The sequence below is a fragment of the Asterias amurensis genome, chromosome 12, assembly GCF_032118995.1.
Source record: "Asterias amurensis chromosome 12, ASM3211899v1".
Lineage (NCBI taxonomy): Eukaryota > Metazoa > Echinodermata > Asteroidea > Forcipulatida > Asteriidae > Asterias > Asterias amurensis.
The window spans coordinates 6,863,862-6,886,693 of NC_092659.1; the positions used below are offsets into that span (position 1 = coordinate 6,863,862).

Consider the following 22,832-nt stretch of genomic DNA (forward strand, 5'->3'; position numbering starts at 1 on the left):
ATAGACTACATTAGACGTGCTACATTCAGAGTCGGTCTTGATGTTGTATGAAGAGCCAGTGGTATGACTCTTCACCTTGAGTGAGGGCTTAATGTGCAGACACGTTCTGCATTTGGAACGGGTACATTTGTGACAGCCCAGTATATCTGTCGGGGGTTGTGTTTGGACTGTACCTGGGGGAAGTTTGGCCCTGACTAGTATGTCACCAAGGTTCTTAGGGCGGCGGAATGCAACCATGGGAACCTTGGGGATTGCTGAGTGTAACCTGCTGGAGGAGTGAAGTATAGGCATGTTATTATTATGTTACATATATATATATACCCTTTGGTCTAAACATAAACACCGATGTTAAATAACTTCCCATTACCCTCCACTTCACTCCTGCCTGAGAACTTATATATTGAAGGTATTTTGTAAATAAAATATAATTTCGTTTTTTTTAAGTTGTTTTTTAAATTCACTACCATACCCATCTCATGATTGTCAATTCGGACTATCGGACCTTATTGTAAAATCGGACTATCGAACCTTATTGTCAATTCGGACTATCGGACCTTATTGTCAATTCGGACTATCGGACCTTATTGTCAATTCGGACTATCGGACCTTATTGTCAATTCGGACTATCGGACCTGGTTGTCAATTCGGACTATCGAACCTTATTGTCAATTCGGACTATCGGACCTTATTGTCAATTCGGACTATCGAACCTTCGGAATATTTAACCTTATCCTATTTTCGGACTAACAGGCCATTCGGACTATCGAACCTTCGGACTGTCGGACCTTCGAACTATTGAACCTTCGGACTAACGAACCTTCGGACTAACGGACCTTCGAACTTTTGAACCTTCGGACCATCGAACCTTCGGACTATCGAGCGGTAACCGTCTGAACATAGGGGTGTCTGAATATAGGTGTGTAACCGACCAAAACACCTTATATATATATGACATGGCGCTCGACTTGATGATGATATGACATAACTAACCTCTGGTGGTAAAAATCAACGCTGATTGATTAAAAATGTGACTTCTTTGCGTGCATGCTCGTTTAATATTTGCCAAAACTTGTATGACGCTTGTACGTAGATGCTTAGTACGCGTCGTGTGAAAATGCACATATATTTCTCTGATTTAATTTCAAATGAATAAATTGTTTATACACGCACCCTGAACTGCAATCATTGAGACATATCATGAGATAAATTGTAACGAGGTATCATTGGCTTAGAGTTATGTGCAGCGCGTTAAACTCCCCGTTTTCTTTGATCAACATCAAAGATGGCGGCGAATACAATGGGTCTACTCCATAGAATTATATCATAGAGTTATATATAAGTTGACAAAACAGCTATCTCACAGCGTGTGTTTGTGCGGCCATTTTGTAAGTTGAACAAACAGCATCGCGTGAGCGTTCCTCAAACGTGTATTTCATATTCAACGCGCGTGCAGAATGACGCGCTTGTCATCTTGCGGTCCCGTGGCGTTTGTGCACGAAGCATCACTCGTGCGCCCTCTAGTTCTTATATTATATAACTCTATGGTCTACTCGTACAAACGTGATTGGTGTGTTTCATTAGGCTCTCAGGCTTCAGTTGGTTGTTGTGCAGTGAGGAAGGTCGTCCCTGAATTTCTTATACAGTATTTGCGATGAACCTGCGTTTGACTGAAAACTACATACCGTCGCAGAACCATCTGTCATCGAGGACGAAATTAACTCCCATATTATATCTCTGATATAGCAAAACAAGTTCTCCTCATACTCTGTGTCCGAAAGCTCACGTGCAGAGATAAACAACTTGCGATTAGAAAACAGTTTTGTTAAACCACATGGGAGAACACAGGTTTCCAGACTAGACTGCCCATTCACCCAAGAAAACTGGTCCCTCTCCCAACACACAGCTCTTCTCACGTGGGTCTATAAAAGAAAACCTGTCCTCTTTTATTTATCACATTATAAAAGGCCCATACATACCACATGCTATCTCGTCAGAATTATCCCAGCAATGAAAAATACCATCACATACATTAGATTCGTTGATACACTGGTACCCGCTCTTACAGGCGACTTCGTATTTCCCAGAACAGTTCACTGCAAGGTAAAAACAACATACAAAAAGCTCTTTTAATTCTATCGCTTAAAAAATCTTACAAATTTTCCGCCGGGATTCTGCCAGGATTCCGCCGGGATTCCGACGAGATTCCACCGGGATCCCGCCAAGATAAACAATCCTTGCAATATCCCGGTTGAATTAATTTTGAACCCCAGTTGGTTGTGTAACTGGGTTAACCGGGACTCCGGTTAAAATAACAGTGATTCCGCCGGGATCAACCGTGATTCAGGTTGGATCAATCAGGATTCTATTTACCTGTTTTCCGGTTGGGATAACCGGGATTCTGGTTGGGATAACCGATATTCCGGTTGGGATAACCGGGATTCTGGTTGGGATAACCGATATTCCGGTTGGGATAACCGGGATTCTGGTTGGGATAACCGGTATTCCGGTTGGGATAACCAGGATTCTGGTTGGGATAACCGATATTCCGGTTGGGATAACCGGGATTCTGGTTGGGATAACCGGTATTCTGGTTGGGATAACCGGTATTCTGGTTGGGATAACCGGGATTCTGGTTGGGATAACCGGTATTCCGGTTGGGACAACCGGGATTCTGGTTGGGATAACCGGGATTCTGGTTGGGATAACCGGGATTCTGGTTGGGATAACCGAGATTCCGGTTGGGATAACCGGGATTCTGGTTGGGATAACCGGTACTCCGGTTGGGGTAACCGTGTCTTAAGAGTTCTGGGTTTTATTTCATACGTAAATCATAGCCTCTTCACAATTGAATTTCACAATTAATGGAAATAACCTCTATAATAAAAAGATTCTGCCTTTTGGCTCGTTTAGAGCACGTCTTGATATCTTAGTTTTTATTCGAAACACTACAAAACATGCTGCAAGCAATGAATATCTTATAGCAACCGATGTACAATACCCATAGCTACATGCAGCAGCTTCTTGATACCTTGAGGTGTAGGCACAACACTTTGTGTGTTATCCCTTAATATTGACTGCGTTTACTTTTGCTGTTGTTAAAAAAACGACTCCCTGGGTGACCTCCGGAGCAGTCAGCGCTTTTATTCAGCTGCGCCTTGTGGAAATAAAAGATGAACACTATCATCCTTTGGAGTAGTTGCATTACGATATGTTGTATATGGTGGTAACTTGCAGAGTCTACACTGAAAACTGTCCGCATTTTAGACCAACTTACCTAACTGATCAAGTACAGATAGTTCTAGAATGAAGTACGCATTCTCGACTAGATAATTTCTATAACCCTCCAAGGTAGCCCAGACTTTGTTCCCTTCTGATGAAGCAGTAAGGGGTGCTGTCCCTCCCCTCCTTTCCCAAATAATACGAGTCTGGTCAACCAGTCGTCCATTTCCAACCCTTAGAATAGCTGCGTAGATGTTGAATTTTAGGGTGTGGATGAAAACTGCTGTTCCCGGAGGTGCCGTGATGAACCAGATGCATGTGATATGATTAGGATATGATGCTGGAGCATTTGGAGATAGCAGCTGATGGGTTTGATCTTGTTGTAGTTGAATGACGTGACTCCCACATGATGGGGCTACAAAAATTAAAGCATGGTCGAATGTGGGCTCTTTATTCAATACTACATGGCAGATTTCATGGATCTGTTTACCAAAAGCAAAGAGTCGGTGCTTACGGAAGCTTAGAATTCCGCGGTTAATTCAAGCATAGTTCATGAGTTAGCAGGGAACTTTTGCTTGTACACAATGTCTACGTACGTGTATGTAATATTTTGATTAAACAGCTAGCGCAGAATATTGCGGCAAGTCATGAAATTGGGCCCTGGTGATTACATGGTATGTTGTGATGCAGGAATGGTGCTGCCACCACTTGAACATAAAAGTAATAAATAATCCTAATGTTTTATATTAACTGGAACTCTGGAAAGGAATCTGTTTCCTAACAAACATCCAATGTTCTAGCATTTTTTGTATCAATTTAACCTTACAATGTGGCATGAACCCCTATTTAGAAGGCCGTTTTTAAATAAAATTAAATACTCAGCCCATTTTTTTTTATCCACTCTAGGGGACCTTTATCTGTCAACTTTTGGACCATTTTGTGTTCACCAAAGTTAACCATGGCCACTTTTGCACTTTGTCGAGGCCTGCAAATAAGGGCTCCCAGGTAAGGAATGATGCGCCAGAGGGTTAAAAGGGGCCAGTTAAGCATTATGATCATCTCGCCTCGCCATCAAATTTGTACCAGTCTCGAACACATTTTATTTCCATTGTCGCTTTCTACCCTGCAATTTTACATTATTTTATTTGATTGTTTGGATTCGTGTTTTTAAGGACCTGGATGGAAATATAAGCTGTTTTTAGATATTTGATGGTTATTTACTTGATTTTAATGCAGAACAAAACAATAATAATAACACACGAAAACAACCTTTTCTAAACTATTCATGGGATTTCGAGAACACAATGGGGACAATTCCATCGGCACTTTGCAGCCAAAATGACAAGGCTACTAAGCCCCATGTCCTTAAGGAGAGGGTTAGTAATTTGCCCTTCGGCACGCCTTCATCTGTGTAGCATTAAAAAAAAAACATCTGATGGTTAAAACTGCTCAAAACCACTCACCACAGCCAATTTGATCCCGCAGATCGTCGCATTGCTTGCTGCTGTCACAAATGATGCTTGAAGAGAAACACCGCTCATAAGAATAGTGCTTACACGTAAACTCCGTTGGTTGGCACATATCTATAGGTTGGGTTTGAACGGACGATGTGGTTATTGGGAACACAATGCCTTCGGATTTGGCGCTTTGGGCTGTAAAAAGCATTTGATCTCAAAGAATATAAATATATTTTTAAAGTAAAATGTTTACAGTCGACTCCCGTTACAACAAGATCACTTGACCTGGCCAAACTTACCTCTTATATATTAAAGCCATTAAACACTTTCGGTAAACAGTATTGCCCAAGTCCCACACTTCGTGTATCACAACTAATATATACAATTAATAACAAACCTGTGAAAGTTTAAGTTCAATCGGTCATCGGAGTCGGGAGAAAATAACGGGAAAACCCATTCTTGTTTCTGCGCGTTTCGCCGTGTCATGACATGTGTTTAAAATAAATCCGTAATTCTCGCTAACGAGAATTTATATTGTTTTAATGTTTTCTCAAAAAGTAAAGCATTTCATGGAACCATATTTCAAGAGAATTCTTTCACCATTACCTTCTGTAAACCCTGAAAATTGTTTGTAAATCTGTGAACTTTTTTTTTTTCTGTACCAAGTAAATAATGGCTTTAAAGCAGAACATCTTACAACAGTGCTCTTAAAGGAACACGTTGCCTTGGATCGGACGAGTTGGTCTATAAAAAGTGTTTGAAACCGTTTGTTATGAAATGCATATGGTTAGAAAGACGTTTTAAAAGTAGAATATAATGATCCACACAAGTATCACTCAAAATTGCACGGTTTTCCTTTAACGTCACGAACTAACACGGTCGGCCATTTATGGGAGTCAAAAATTTGACTCCCATAAATGGCCGACCGTGTTAGTCGACGAGGTAAAAGGAAAACCGTGCAATTTTGAGTGATACTTGTGTGGATCATTATATTCTACTTTTAAAACGTCTTTCTAACCATATGCATTTCATAACAAACGGTTTCAAACGCTTTTAAAAGACCAACTCGACCGATCCAAGGCAACGTGATCCTTTAATGATGAGGGTTTACCTTAGAAGATTGACATAAATGTCCCTTTAAAGTGTGTGGCCATTTTTTTGTTTACCAGGTTTTTGACTCAACAAATTTACGGACCATGTCTAGTTCACAAGGTAAACGGACAAAAACACAATTTCAAGGGATATGCATATAGAACAAATTTATATCAGTTTGACAGATAATCACATTGTCATAAGGTGTGCCAATACTGTGTTAAATGTGCACTAGGGGAAGAATGTTACAATAGCTGATTTGATCATCCGTAATATTTGTTTATGAACCAGTTATAGCGATGGTGGATAAGTAATTATAATAACGGATGGCGAATCCGCAACAACATACTTACAAAAATATGGGTTCCAGTTTGGGTTTTTGTGTGTTTGACTATCATTGCCCCTATTAAAAATGCTTACCACTGCAACCTATCTCATCAGAATAGTCATCGCAGTTGGGCAGACCATCACATCTCGTATTGTTCGATATACACTGAATGCCAGTGTCGCATAGAAACTCATCTTCGCTACACGTGACTGTCACAAGAAAATAAATAAATGAATCATGTTTGTTGTGTTAATATTTTTCAACTTTAAAAATCTAATAATTCGACACGTAATGAAGTCAGTATGACACGTCATCAACTTTGTGCCGTCGTGGTGTTGAGGTTCAATCCATTTAATTGGCTTGTATTTCTTTTTGCAACTTACTGAAGTGAACATGTTGAAAGGAATGGGCTGAAAGTAGAAAGTTGGTATACACTGCATCGAGTTGATGATACCCAAGCCTACATCCGGATGGACTGTAAAGGGGTTAACCCTGTTTCAGCCCTAGGAGTAGGTGGCAACGGCCTCTGGAAAAAATCATTGTAGCCCACACCTTGAAGTGGCCTTCAGGCCTTGTGTGTCAGGCGACTTGCGTAAAAAAAAATATAAAAAAAAGGAGAAAAAATGGGGTGTTTACATTGACACAATGGGTGTTGCCAAAGAGATATCCGAATAGGGTGTAAAAACAACACACCAGTATTGTTGTAGTAGCATAAACTACTGGGTTTTTTTCAACACCCATGTTGTTAACTTTAACACCTCAGTGTTTGCAGTTGGTTGAAAACATTACAATGAGAGGTGCATGTCGATCACATGGGGAAATTGGGGCTGGGTAAGCAAATGTTAGTAAAATGGGGAGGGGGAAAAGGAAATGTGGGGTATTGTATGTACTGTATAGTGAAATTTAAACGATTTTTTTTTCTTTTTTTTTCAACACAACACTATTATGGATTTAGTTCTTATTTATTTATTTATTTATTTTCAGGCAAACAGTACATACAAAGAATATGCAATACAAATCTGACTACAACGAGAACAAGCCTGCGGAGCACTAAAACGCAATCTACATTAGACAATAAAAATAACAAAAGCACAAAAGGGTGCAAAGACAAAAACGTCATACAAATTTGGAAAATAGCATATCAAATATCATATCAAATATAAATTTCACTTACCACTTTCATTTAAGGCCGTGACATGTAGACTAAATACCGACGGTTTATACGGTGGTTGCTGAAGGTTCACGATTCGGGCGTTTGAAAAAATCACCCATACAGAATCGTTTTTCACAGCTCTTTCTCTGGGGATGCTCGAGCCGTGAGAGCTAATTTGGTAGATGACATAATCGGGATGGTTGCCGCGATGCACTGCATCTTGAGTGGTAACGTTTGATAAAGAGACTACGAGCACAGAACCCCAAAATACGTCATAGTTTGCAAATCGAAGTAGCATCCGGCTAAAGGGTGGTGCTTTGAATTGCCAAGAACAAGTTGATGATGTGACGTCTGGGTTCTGAATGCTGACCTCTTGGTTGATCTCAAGGTCAAAGTTCCTCTTTCCGCAATAGTCTGTTTAGAATGAAACGAGAAGAATGGGGCGGGTTAGTAAAGGCATCGGACACGCTGATTAGTTACTCCAAGTTTCAGCAGTAAAACTTCCTTGGTTATAATAACGAGCAACTGAGAGCTGTGGATAGTACAAAACGTTGTGAGAAACGACTTCTTCTAAAGTAACGTTTTTGTTTTAAAAGTCATTTCTATAAAAATAAATATTATTTGAAGCTAAAAAGAGTTCTGGTCTGAAGCCTTTTGTCAGGCATCATGAAAGCACACACATTTTATTTTGCAGCAATTATTCTTATTTTTTTTAATAGTTTTTAGAAACCTCGATGCACACATTTATTTATTTGAATAGCGCGGTAAAAAAAAAACATCCCAGGTGTTTGGTCATCGCTAAGGTGAGGCATAAATATTCACCCTGCGATGCTAATACATCGTATTCAACGAGTGCCCGAAATGTTCCGTTTATCTAATATAAAGATATTTTTTAAATTAAATATCAATGTTACACATTTTGAAGAAAAAAAAACGAGAAAAAAATGTACTTAATTATGTATAAATTATTATATTACATTAAAAATAATATTGTTCTTAGAATTTGTTTTATCATCTTTTTTTTGGGGGGGGGGGGGTGGGGGGGGGGGTGGTGGTGACAAAATTCGCAAATGGTAACAAAATTACGGTGTTGATTGTGTTCACCCACAAATTGTACGTTGAGCATTGCCGAACTTTTATTGAAACAGTTTGACACTTTAGGCTTCCGCGTTATACAAAAGCAAACCAACAAATTTATTTTTACCGCAATTGATTTCGTCGGAGTAGTCATTGTTGCAATGAATATGACCATCACACACTGCGCTTGGGTAAAGGCAAACCTGCAGTAAGTCCTCCCGCTGGCAACTAAAGTAATCTCCACAATCTGTTTCAACGAGAAATTAATGTGAATTATTTGTTAGGAATAAAAAGGTTGTAATGTATTCATAATTGTCTCATAGCCGGTCCAATCCAGAGGCCGACCGGGGCCAAATTCATGGCTCAGCTTACCGCACACAGAGTCGGCGCTTACGGGAGCAGGGAAATCCGTAGACTGGTCCTCTGTCTTTAAGAATAACAGGTATTGGCTTTACAGAGCCTATATTACGATATCATTGGATACAATGTACATTCCGCACTCAACTTTCCACAATCCCTAAATGAATATGACTGTTAAATTCCCTCCTCAAACAACAGATTACACTCGGCGATCCTTGAGGTCCCCATGGTTGCATTACGCCACCCTAAAAACTCGGGTGACATCCTAAGGGCCAAACTCAACAGAAATACTGGGTTTTCACAAAATGTATCCGTTCCAAATGTAGATCGCTTCTCTACATCAAGCCCCACTTTATAGAGACCTGCTTGAACGAAATTGTCACAATTCGTGAACTTTGATGAATTTCATCAACAAATCAGTCAGTAAGGAAATTGAGTCATATGACTATGAATAGATTTTATTTGTGTACAAAAAAAACCAATCATTTCGAATATACTTATCCAACGCTTTTCTGAAAGATTCGTAATCACTCATGTTACGTCATAGTTGGGAGCTCCAATTTGTATCGCCGCTTTGTTGCAGATTTTTTTTTTTTTTTTTTTAAACCTTGAGGTTGGGGACTAATTTGTTAATTGGTATAACTGGTAATTACGAAAATTTCAGACGTGTAGACATTATCAACATTACATTTCAATGGTTAAAAAACGCCTTATAAACAAGTTAAAAAAGCATCTCCGTTAAAAACTTTCCGCCCAAGTAGATGTTAAGGTAAAAAGTCATATCTCTGGCTCTTCATACAACCGACACCGACGCAAAATGTAACACACCCAATGTAGTCTATGTAATATCATGTAAGAGATGTGGGCTACAATGTGGGAAATACTAAGACCAAACTCAGTCATCGCTTTGCAGACCATGTCTCTTTCATAAAGATCCAGAAACAGTATCCAGTTCAACGGCCCAAATCACGGCGTCAAGGATTTTGAACTGCCTATGATTGAGGCTTGCATTGGTGATGACATACATCGCAGGCATAGAAAACCACACTGGATTCATCAACTCAAGACAGTCCAACCCTTTCGACTAAACATAAACACTTTGGTGAATAACTCCCCATCCCCTCCCTTTCACCCCTGTCTGAGAATTTATTGTGATGTATATGTATTCTGTAAATAAAATGTAATTGCCCTTATTTTTTTTTACTTAGGTCTACACGTGTTATAAGTTTATCAAAAACACTAAGTTACGGCTGGTCCTACCTGCTTCGCTGATCAGCGACACTCCAGCTTGAAAACTGTAACTTCCATTGACATGACCTTCCCCCACTCTCCTCTTGAGCGTCAAACGCAATCTAGGTGTCCCATAGTCCGATTCAATGATAACACGTTTGTAGGTGTCCTCTCGCACGGGAAAACCGTAACCAAATGGAAAAAACTCAACCACTAGCTCCAGATCTGGATGGTCGCTTCGAAGTTCAAATATGTCTATGGACGTCAGGAAACCATTATCTTTGATGATGAAATTCAGTTCCAATGTTGCTGATGTGCAGTTGGCTGGTGGCTGGTCTATTTCATCTGAGGATACCACGACGGCTTGGGTTCTATCGATGCCGACGTTTCGTGAGACGACAGTCGGACACAGTTGCGCTAAAGTGGTAGAACGACCAAGGACAACATTTTATAAGAGCTGCTAAAATAACAAAAACGAAGCTTCGCACAAGAATATAGTGCTAACCAGAATTAGATTACCAGCCGAAATGCTAAAATACCGTGACACATGAACTATATTTAATGTGTTCTTGCCAACTGTGATTTGCCATTTCTTTATTTGTTGCCATGTAGCGGTTTCTCAGTCTCATTAGTAATCATTGCTGTAACTTTAATGACAATTATATTGGATTTTCTAAATGAGCAATGGTTGGTTTTCTAATCATATCAAATTGTTTTTGTGCTCTTTAGCTGTTCCGATCCAGTCGGAACAGCTATTGTTTTCGTCGAGATTTTTATTATTTTTATTATTATTATTCTTTGTTTCCACCTAAAACCCCATAGCATTTGTACACGTGTTTTCTTAAAGCCCAATCTCCTAAACCATAAAGTCAAGAGAGTTAAATCATATATCAAATTGAAGCTTAGAACATAAGCTTTACTCTAAATGTAAAAAATGTAAACAATCTTAATTAATTAACACGTAATCTGCATTTGAATATATCTGGATGCAGTCACTTCCACGTTATTGTTAAAAACCTCTATGGTAAATGCTATGCAGTATGTACTTATCATAAGTTGTGACTTCTTGAGAGGAGTCTACTCATTTGAATATAACTGGATGCAGTCACTTCCATTTTATTGTTAAAACATTCTCTATGGTAAATGCCATACAGTAGTACCTATCATGAGTTGTGACTTCTTGAGCGGAGTCTACTCAAGTCTCCTTTTCATGTTTTTCTACTTACGTTCTGGACCACAGCGAAGTCTCTATTTATTCGTTTCCTAACCGAGTTCTGGACCAATATGCTTTGCACACGAATGTGTAGGGTTTTCGTTTAACGAACGTGCGTAATTGAATAGGGGTTTTTTACGACGACGACTCACCATCGTTCACGTCCATAGATTTACACTAAACTTAAACAATTTGAAGATAATGATAGTTGAAAGCTTCCCTTAAAATATTACTTGCTGTGGTGTTGTAGTTTTTGAGAAATAGTGAAAAAAACTGTCAACGTTTAACTGGGACCGAGTTGGTTTGGGACCGAGTTGACCGGGTTCGTTTTTGAGAAATGAGTGAAAAAACTGTCAACGTATGACTGGGACTGAGTTGGTTTGGGACCGAGTTGACCGGGTTCGTTTCAGGCGACGAGCGTGGACGACGAAAATAGAACGCCTGGGATTTGGAATCATTTACGGGTGAAGTCACCTTGTTTGCGCCGGGGACCATTTGCCTAAACTAGTTCAAGTATTTCGCTTTCTTTTCGGAAATTATACCATGACATACAAAAACTCTTTGGCAGGAATACAAAAGCAGCGATTTTATTATGCTGACGTTTCTCTTGTGGTTGAGTGGGTTATTTGTATGGGTATTCATTTGTATAGAGCTGCTTATAATAAATAGGCATAACATTTTGCTTTATAAAAATGCAGAAATTGAGCAGAATACCTGGATTCACGACTTGTACATAATGAGGAATGGTATTTGCTGTGTTTAGCTGCTTTTTGTGTTTTAAAAGCTATGTAGTTTGGTCTGGTCCTGTGCCAATGACTTTTTAAAGGAAGAAACGCAGCGCTTACGTAATCAAGGAATTGTGCTTACGCTAAGCGTAATTAACAGCTTAGCAGGGAATGTGTTCTTGAGCGTCACAATTCGCAACAAAAAGTTTACTACAGTTGACTTATTGTGCTCAATTCCTATGAAACTGTCACTACAAAAACTGTGACTTAAAAATTTGATTTGCATTCACAGGACAACCGTGCTTTATAATTAGTTGTGCAAAAGTAGGCCGGGGCGACTAGTGTGCTTAAGTGTTAAAGTCGCGACTACAAATTATTAGAGAGGTGTCGCAAGCGTGCGGATACAGATACAGATACGGATATGATAACCGTAACCGTCACATCAGCCATGTGTTGAATTTTGTTTCGCAAACTATAGGTATGTTACACTTGAGTGCGCTCGCATTCATCATGAGTGTTTTTCTGACATACATGACCGATTAGAGACCCCGTGTTTTAAACACTACATTTTCTCATCTTTTTACTTGCAAATGACTAAACAATTTCTATCTATATCAAGCACGATGTGAAAGCTATTCCGTGGGAAATATTTTTGATCGAGGACAAAAATACAACTAAAAATCTGCAAAACAGTATGCATTATCTATGACGTGTATAAGCTCCCGTATCCTGTACGAACGTATAATATGCAAAATACGATAGTCGCGGATACGCATCACTTGAACACACAAAGTGTCGACGTATCGGTATCTGTATGTTTATCTGTACACTTGCGAAACCTCTCTATTATTTGAGTCGCGACTACTGTTTTTCTCTACTCCATTATAATCATGCCCACACGTTGACTACAAAACTAGTCCCGACTACCTGTTTGGTGAAACAGTTGTGTTGCTTACTACTAATCGCAACACTTGCAGCACATTGCGGCACAAATCTTGAGAATCCGTAATTTATCTCGACAAGTGTCGTAGTTGGGTTTGAGGTGCGACTAGTCGAGTAGTAAATTTCATGATGGGAACTTGCATACTGAAAAATCCTGTGCGAATGGGCCAAATATGCTCTGCTCTGGAAGCAAATATTCAGTGCTAAGCAGAAGCAGTGTTTTCTGCGCTTACGTCAAGCGAAATAGACTACTAAGCAGAGATTTCTTTTGTTTGTGTGCTTCCAAGCTCGCACTCGCAGAGTTTGGTGGCCGTTAAGAGTCAAACCACTGACCAAATACAAGGATTTTATTCTTAATGTAGTTTTTTGTGACATGACATTGGACTCTTAAATTACTGCATTAAACTCAAGAAACCAACAAATCAAACAATCCTGAGTCAAATATTAGTTTTATTTACATTTATTAAACTTTTTAATTGAACTTTTTGAGATAAACATTTCAATTGAACATTTGACTAGTAATAACATCTCCTCTAGTACACAGACCACTCATATTACATACCGCCCTCTAGAGACTGTAAAAATATTTAATCAAAGAAAACAATAGCAATTTTGTAAACGCTTTTTGTTTCAGCCTATTCTCCTAAACCATAAATTGAAAAGAGTTATTTCATATATCAAATTTAAGACTAGGACCTAAGCTTAATTCCTCTTGTTTTTAAATTCTTGATTAATTAACCACGTGACCCTCATTTGCATATTTAATTGGGAAATCTTTGTAACACCATACCTCAAGAAGTACCGGGCCGATTTTTAACCTGTTTTTAAACTGAACATTTGACTAGTAAAAAGGAGATGTTGATAGTAATACAACTCATCTTACATACCATATACATGGGGTGTCGTGGCCGAGTGGATAAGAGCACCGAACTCAAGCTCTGATGCTTCTGTTCAGCAGAGTGTGGGTTCGAATCCCGGTCGTGACACTTGTGTCCCTGAGCAAGACACTTAACTATAATTGCTTCTCTCCACCCAGGGGTAAATGGGTACCTGTGAGGGCAGAGGTGGTTCTTGTGATTGGTTTAGCCGAGTAGCGCATGTATTTGTCGCACAGGCTGTATACTCCCCAGGGAGCTGAGATGGTTTAAAGAATGATTTAAGGCCCGGTGACCAGGGGTAATATTGTCGGAAGCGATTTGAGACGCCCTCCGGCGTGAAAAGCGCTATATAAAAACGGTCTATTATTATTATTATTACCGCCCTCTATTGCCAGTAAAAATATTTAATGGAAGAAAACCAAAGCATTAGTTTGTAAACATTTTTTGTTTAAAGCCTTATCTCCCAAACCATAATACGAAAGAGGAAAGAGTGCGTTTTTTATACCAAATTGAAGCTTAAAACATCAGCTTTACTTAAAATGGTTTTTTTTTTAACATCTTAATTAGTTAACCACGTGACCCTCATTTGCATATTTAATTGGAAAATCTTTGTAGCAAAATATTTCAAGAAGTACAGGGCCGATTCTTACCCTGTTTGTAGTTAAAGACTCCTTGGGAGATTAATTTGGAAAAACCGTGACCTCAAGTTGACCTCTACTTCCGGGTCAACCGGAAGAGGGACCATATCTCCAGTACTATACAACTGATTTTCAAACTTTTTTCAGTTTTAGACCCCTTAGATATTAAAAATAAACTTTGAAACACCGTGACCTCAGCTTGACCTCCACTTCCAGGTCAACCGGAAGTTGGACCATATCTCAAGTACTATACAATCGATTTTCAAACTTTTTTCAGTAAGAGACTCCTTGGGCATTCGAGATTCGCTTTAGGTTACCATGACCCCATGTCGACTTCTACGTCCGGGTCAAACGGAAGTGGGACCATATCTCAAGAACCATGCAACCCATCTTCAGTTTCTTTTCAATTAAAGACCCCTTGAACATTGAAAATTAAAAACGGAACAGCTGTGTATTTGTTCACAAACACTATATGTCTAGTTTTAATTTGTTTTTGTGTGTGTGAGCTCTTTTTAAATGGGATCCGTTGCCTTGGATCGAGCGGGTTGGTCTTAGGAGGGCGTTTGAGACCCATTTGTTATGGAATGCTTTGCGGTTGGATGGATGGTTTGGGAGTGGATTATGGTGGTCCGTGCAGGCTAGTCTGGTCCCCTGCCCAAAGATTCCTTGACGTCTCTTGTTAAAAATCTTAGTTCAGGTATCACCCACGGTTAAAAATAGAGCATGACGCAACTTGTCAGGGTCGGGGGTCATCTCCAGGGAAACCATGTCTGCACGTACTACTAGTTGCGATAACGTAACCCTCCTCCCAACGGCCGCCAGGCCGGAGGGTTACGTGATTATCTTGATCGTCAATTAATGACATCTGGTTCAACACGTATAATTTCGACAGCTAGTCACCAGATTTTTTTCCATTTTTACCACTTTTAAAAATCATGAAACTTAATCCTCAATCAATGTCTAATGAACACTCAAGTCAAAACACCTTTGAAAAAATATTTTTGAAGAAAAAGGACAAAAAACTTACCAGATCCCGGAGCGATTTCCCAGGTTTATATTTTGAACAACGCTTTATTTAGGCACAACGCCTGCATTGGCAATAACTGGCATAAAAACTCCTGGATCAAAGGCCGACAGGTCTGGACTGACATTACGAGTCCGTACCGAACATGAACGATACTGTCCGAATGTTGACGACAACACGTTCGGAACATTTCGGATAACTTCGAAAGAGGAGGAATTCCTCCTTATTGGTCACGTGATTCTGGGTGATACCGGACCCTAAATTCGACAGAGCCTAGTCGGAGATTTTTGGGTCTGGGAACCAGACTACGTGCAGGCATGCCTCGGGGTTGTATGGTTTTTCTTTATGCGTCGTGAGCTGGCGTGGTCTGCCATTTTGTTGAGTCAAAATTTTGACTCCACGGAATGGCCGACCGTGTTTGTTCGCGACGTTGGGGAAGCCCGTGCAGTTTCGGGGGGTGTTTGTGTGGATTATTCTCGAATTATCTATCCGGCCGCATGCAGTTTAAAGTAGGGGACGGTCTCGGGTGCTTTTTGGTGATCAACTCGACCGATCCGGTGCGTCATGTCTCTGTGTCATGTGTTTATACATCAATATTTTTTTATTTATTTTTTTTATTTTATTATAGTTATGTTTTTAATGACTATTTTGTAAACTGTTCATTTCGGCACTGGACACTATTGGTATTGTCAAATACCAGTCTTCTCACTTGGTGTATCTCAACATACCCACAAAATAACAAACCTGTGAAAACTTGAACTTAATTGGTCGAAGTTGCGAGATAATAATGGAAGCATTTGAAGTTGTGTGCTTTTCAGATGTTTGACTTCGGCAAAATCTATCTGAGGTCTCGAAATCAAATTCAAATGTTTAAAGTGGAAAATTACTTCTTTCTCGCAAACTATACGTTTCTTCAGAGGGAGCCGTTTCTCAATATATTTTATGCTATCAACAGCTCTCCATTGATTGATACCAATTCAGTTTTTATGTTAGTAATTATTTAGTGTCCAATGCCTTTAAGTAACTCTTATACAGGGGCCAACTTAATAACAGCAGCTAGCGCAGAAACTCGGCACTTACTATTTAGTATTTCCGTTTACATCTTATTGTTTACACCATACATAACTTCAAACACCATTTTCCTATAAGACCCGTTTTTCTATCACCGTGTTTTGAGGGTCGGGCCTTTCAGGCTACGATCAATCACTAAAAATTGACTGAGATCGAACGGGCAATGCTCATTGTAATTTATTAAAAATATGCAAACCTCACTCTCCTCCTCACCATGCGAGTTTCAAATACTACTTACCGGAGCTCATGCATCCACACAAGATGAATGCAAAGGCCACACGAGTGAGACGTAACTGGACGCCTCCCATGTCACTTACTATGTGTACGTCATCAACTCTGATCTGTAAGTTAAAGCAGTGTGTAGATTCATCATCAGAATAAAACAGAATTATTCTAACGATTCTCAGACAGTTTCGCTATTCCTATTGCTGGAGAGCGCGTCACGTGGGTGTGTATAATTCTTTGTTTATGACCAGTAAAAAGTGTTGGAACATGGGCGTGACACACGAGCTTGTCGCTATTGGTCGAGAGCAACGGCCGGGACAGTTGTGCCACATCACGCGATACGCGCGACGCACACAGCATTCCCTTAAAAAGAGTTATTTACCCGCGAGGGCGGCGGAGGGCCTTACCATTTCATAGCTAGAGGGGTGTTGTGTTGAAAAAAAATCATTGAACAATTATAATGTTTGCATTTATTTTACTTTTTGACCAAAAGTGTTGATGTTCTAGACCGATAGGTATTTATGAATGGGAATCAAAGTGTGTTGAATCGGTTTTCAACTAGTGGTTTAAACCCGCCGAGGCCTGGTTCTTGATAATTTACCTCGACTTCGTATCGGTAAAAATTATCAAGGACCAGGCCTCGTTGGGATTAAACCACTAGTTGAAATCCTCTTCACCACACATTGGTTCCCTTATTCTACAAACTGCAACTCAAATTTATATCAGTATACGAGTGATTTTGTTTTTGCAAGAAAAGTCTAAACAATAAAAATTAAATGGCTCGTGGATGAAAAGTAAGGCCGTGTCCGCAACGCCGACATCGGCTACATCAGCTACGGCTAGCTAGATCCGCCCATCTGCCTATTCTTCAACTAGCAGACGCCCTGAGCTAGCCAAAGCTGTAGCCGAAGTCACCGTTTGGACACGGCCGTAACACATTAGATGGATTGCACAATATGGCGTTATAGACCTTAAACACATTACGTCATTTCAGTAGGGCGCCCTCACCTAGAGGTCAAACAGGGGTTGTTCATTGGCCAATACTGTGCGCCGCGCGTACAAATCTGTGCGTCACGACTGTTTCGTCACCGTGTTTCCTCTAAGATTGCGGCTGGATGACGTCAATGCATAAGGTCTATTGACCGCCATCTATTATACAAATATTGACTGCTTTGAGTGCTATGGTTAAAACTATGACCCCCGAGGTGATCCCCGGAGCTCCGGGGATTACCGAGGAGTCATAGTTTAAACCATTGCACGAGTAAAAGCAGCCAATTATTTGTTTTATAACACCCCAAACATTTCTAAATATACTGTACAGACTTTACAGACCTGAATGTTACAATCCACGGACGACGCGAATACAGATTGCAAAAACTTTTACTGTGCTCTGCATGTAGTGTCATGTAATCCGAAATGGTTACAGACTTTTAATTTATCATCCTCGTGCACGCAACGGACGTCTGGATACTGCACGCCGTGTGCTAGTCTTTCGGACTAGCGCACGGCAAACCGATGCGCTATCACATGGCCGTCGTCTAGCAAAACTAAGACATATCATGTGACGCCCTCTAAACCAATGAAAAGGCAGAATATTGGTAAGGGGTGTTATAAATTATAAAAGCGCTTAAATCGCATGGGCGCCGCCATTGTTGTTTGGCAAGTGGTGCCCGCACCCTGCTAAAATGATGCGTCCTGGGGTAAATTTCGGGGTACCCGTGGGTTGGGGCAAGTGCTGTTTATGACGTCACAGTCAAAGCGCGAGCGTGTAGTAACTTTGTGATTGAGTGCAGGCGTCCATTGTGATGTCACAGCCACGGCGCGAGCGTCTAGTAACTTCGCGCGTACATAGGAACATACGTAAAATTTGTAAAAGGGCTGGAAAAATATTACGGAAAGGGGAAAAAGAAAAAGGGACTAATGATGACATTGGACATGGAAAAAAATAAACTGGACAGTACGGTGGCTGATCTCTGCCAACAAATAAACACTTTTTCAGTAGGGCGTTATAACGCCCTATTAGGGCAATAGGGCGTAATAACGCCCTATACGGCGTTATAACGCCCTAAATTACGGCGTTATAACGCCCTAATTGAGAAATAGGGTGTTATAACGCCCTAATTTCACGGCGTTATAACGCCCTATTAGGGCGTAATAACGCCCTATACGGCGTTATAACGCCCTAATTTACGGCGTTTTAACGCCCTAAAGTACTACTTATCAAAAATGTTCATTCAAATTGATGCGTATTTTAAAAACCTTTTAAAGTCACACGTGGTCTCCGACCCCTTTCCTACTCTTTGTATGACCGTGATGAGCATGTTGAACATGTTGGGCAACTCATATTAGTTGTAAATAAGGAACACGTTGCCTTGGATCGGACGAGTTGATATATAAAAAGCGTTTGTAACCGTTTGTTATAAAATGCACATGGGTAGAAAGATGTTTTAAAAGTAGAATACAATGATCCATACAAATTTGCCTCGAAATTGCGTGGTTTTCCTTTTACTCTGCGAATTAACACGGTCGGCCATTAATTGTTGGAGTCAAAAATTAGACTCCCATAAATGGCCGACCGTGTTAGTCACAAGGTAAAGGAAAACTGCGCATTTTGCGAGGCTTGTTGGGTGGATCATTGTATTCTACTTTGTAACAACATGTTTCTACCCATATGCATTTTTATAACAAACGGTTACAAACGCTTTTCAAAGACCAATTATAGACCGATCCAATGTTTTTAGTTATCGTGTTCAAGTTTTGTAAAGTGTTTTATATTTTCTTCATAAGTTAAGGGCTAAAGCGTGTTATTATTCTACTCTTCTACAAGTTGTTTTCCAAAGGGAGAAGTTAAAGAATAAAACAGCGCTTTCCAGCCAATCTGTCTTTATAATAGTAATTATATTATGCCAAAGAATTCAGAAAAAAATATGAAAACTTGTAGATTTAGCATCCGTTTTAAAAAACAAAATATGGGGATAGCATACAAATTATATTTATTAAATAATTTCCACAGAAACGACGCCTATCGATTAAAGTTAGCATAAAACTATCAGCTAAAAGCAAGGTCCTTGGTAACAATCATTTTTCTAGTCCTTAATCACGAAGGGTGATAATAATTATGTCATGTACACAAATTATATTATAGCAAGAATAAAAATATATAAAAAAATAAAAATCACAGTTAAATTATAAGCACTTTTATTTTCTGGAAACACTTTGTGCTTAAAAAACCGTGCGACAGAAACCTTCCTAGGAAGAAGGGTTCTATGTAAGGGCAAAATTGTGTGATGCACTGACCTCATAATAATAGATAGAGTCCTTATGAAAGGAAACCTCTAGTGCAAATTTTTACTGCGTTATGGAATTCTTTCAGAGCAAATTTGAACCGTGATAGGAATGGTCTGTACATTCCAAATAGAAATGTGCTGCTCAGTCAGAAGGGTAATTTACTTTTGGGGTTGATTGAATGTCACCGAAAATCAGGAATTAACCGAAACCTAATTCCTGTCCCCAAAAAATCTATAGACCCATATAAGCATGTAATAACATTACAAGATTTGAGATTTCGACAAAATTCCAATCGGAAATGTACTACATACAATGGCAATACGGCATTTGATATCGTTTTAATGTAAGTTTTGAAACTTGTAGTAGTTTCTCCAGGATTCTACTCCAACCACCCCCCCCCCACCGATTAAAGCTGTGGCACTGTTTGTACCAATGAACAACTTCCTTTCGTCTTTCCTCAATGAGGGGGGGGGGGGGGCAGCGGATGGCAATCATGAAAATGTCTGGGGAAAAAATCACTTCATCGAGGGAGGCTAGCTATTTTTATTTATTTTTATAGGAATAATAGGGCGTTATTACGCCCCAATAGGGCGTTATAACGCCTTAAAATTAGGGCGTTATAACGCCCTATTTCTCAATTAGGGCGTTATAACGCCGTAAATTAGGGCGTTATAACGCCGTATAGGGCGTTATAACGCCGTAAAATTAAGGCGTTATAACGCCCTATTTCTCAATTAGGGCGTTATAACGCCGTAATTTAGGTAGTCTTGGCCCAAGACGATGGTGCTTGATTCTGGATAGTATACTACGCGCGGTTGAATCGCCAAAGCACGCCCGCCACGGTATGATTTAGTTACGTGGACGGCTCGAAATCTAGACTACACTCTGCAAGCTACCATCGTCTTGGCAATTCTGCAGCGCTGCGTGCACTGTGGGCGTTGCCGTATTATGTAAACAAGGCCGTTGTCAAGGTTGTGTAATGCATATTCAATAATGTGAACAACATGGCAGAGCCCAGCAGCATGAAATGAAGTCGGGCCACGGTCGGACGTACGTACGGACGGGACGAACCGAACTAGTGATACTATAGTATGGTTTGCCTAGCCATACTAAACAAACGCAATGCAGGGATTTAAATTCTACATCCCCTTTTCCCAGATAACCAAATAATAATTACTGTCGTTATTCTGAAGAATAGCCGACTACAGAATGTCTGAGAGAAAACTGACTAATGAGGAATTAAGAAACAAAATGCTTGCATCTTCGTTACGTGTCGTGTTTGTTTCATGGTTTTATACTTCCCGAATGATTTGTCGTGGGCAGATCACATGACCCACAGACAGACGAACTACCCTCAGTGCATGTATTATACCATGGAGGTACCTACATGATTATACTCACATGGAGGTAGAAACCTCCATGATACTATCGTATATAGTAGTTTTACTACAGCAAACACTATTCACTGTACATGTACAATTTAAGTACATGTACAATTTAATTGTCGTTCAGGCATCGACTCATATGACTTTGCCAAGTATTAAACTTTAGGGCTACTAATTGTGTCACAATCACATGAATACCTAATAGTCAGTATGTTATAATTAACAATGATGTATTGTGTCTAAAAACAATTGATACAGTTTAATTAAAATTATTTCTAAATAAAGGCCAACACAAATTACTTGTTCATAAAATTGATTTCTTTATTGCCAAACACAAATTCTTCACAGAACAGTGGCTATTAAATGATCAAGTTTGTAAAAAGGCTATAACAACGATACCCCACAATTAAAGCCTGAGCGACTAGTGAAATTTGCTTGTCAACTATTCGTGCCTCAAATAGTCGCAACTTCAACTCACTAGTCATTTTTCATGCCCCAAAATTCATTGCGACGTATTATTTGCTGCAGGTGCAATAGAGTAAAACTCACACTGAAAGGATTTAAGGATTGTGTCACTTTATGTCTAGGGCTGGGCGACTAGTGCGACACAGTGTCAAACTTGTCGCACAGTCGAGACTATTAAAATCACTAGTCGTGTTGCGACTACTTTTTTTAATTCCTAATTGAATAATCGTGTACTACAAAAATAATAACAACTTCCTGTTTGGTGAACTGTCTATTGTATCGCTCACGACTATTCATGGCAACATAATTTACTTACGAAACACAGTCAGTGACACCAGTGACAATCCTTCAATCCTCTAAGCACGAAATTTACCATATTGCCCCTGCGGCAAACAAGTCGTGACTAGTGTCGTAGTCATGACTTTTTGAGGTGTGACTAGTCGAGTAGTAACTTACACTAGTGGCCCAGGCTTACTGATGTCTGGTTGTGTTTCATAGGTAAAATATGTTGTCATGAAAAGTCTTGACTGTGAGCGACACAATTTTTCAGCAAGCAGGAATAGTCGCAACTATTTTAGTTGTTGTGGTGGCTTGATTTGCGGAGTAGGTGAATAACGGCAGTCGCAACTCGACTAAGCAATAACTAGTTGCGATTTCGACATCACTCGTAGTGCGTACCACTAGTCGCCAATCACAGGCTTTCCCACAGCAGCATTTAAAGTGCACAGGTATCACAGCAGTTATACACAATACTGTTTGTACTATGTACTTGTGTGAGCGGCTGAGCCTACGACCACTCTTCTACATTGTGGGGTGCAATGCAGTTTTCATCTGATTCTCTGTGTCTTAGATAGTTTATGGCAGTTGAAAGACCATGTTGCTCATCTCGCCCAACTCTTCCACTTATGTTGTACATTTTCATCTTGGTGTTCAAAATAATGACAAACATCAACTCCAGTCCAAAAGCATCGGTTGCTAAGAGTATGCACACAGTTCCCACAGTGTTAAAAAAGCTATGTAAACTCATCTTGAAAGTCAATCACTGTATTGGTATGGTAAGAT

At 39.8% G+C, this 22,832-nt stretch overlaps 2 protein-coding genes across 2 annotated transcripts in view; both read right to left on the reverse strand.

Moving 5' to 3' along the window:
* LOC139945179 (uncharacterized) overlaps positions 1–18,100 on the reverse strand; it is a 54,832-nt gene extending 36,732 nt beyond the window's left edge. Inside the window, exons 1-9 of the mRNA XM_071942469.1 lie at positions 17,965–18,100; positions 16,646–16,748; positions 9,947–10,333; positions 8,454–8,573; positions 7,271–7,663; positions 6,189–6,305; positions 4,683–4,802; positions 3,275–3,634; positions 1,977–2,093 (exon numbers count right to left, since the gene is read on the reverse strand). Of these exons, the coding sequence (XP_071798570.1) occupies positions 1,977–2,093; positions 3,275–3,634; positions 4,683–4,802; positions 6,189–6,305; positions 7,271–7,663; positions 8,454–8,573; positions 9,947–10,333; positions 16,646–16,715 (1,684 nt within the window). The 5' untranslated portion in view covers positions 16,716–16,748; positions 17,965–18,100. The remainder of the gene's footprint in view (positions 1–1,976; positions 2,094–3,274; positions 3,635–4,682; positions 4,803–6,188; positions 6,306–7,270; positions 7,664–8,453; positions 8,574–9,946; positions 10,334–16,645; positions 16,749–17,964) is intronic.
* Positions 1–22,832, reverse strand: part of LOC139945177 (uncharacterized) — a 162,591-nt gene that overhangs the window by 128,811 nt on the left and 10,948 nt on the right. The gene's annotated exons all lie outside the window — the stretch shown is intronic.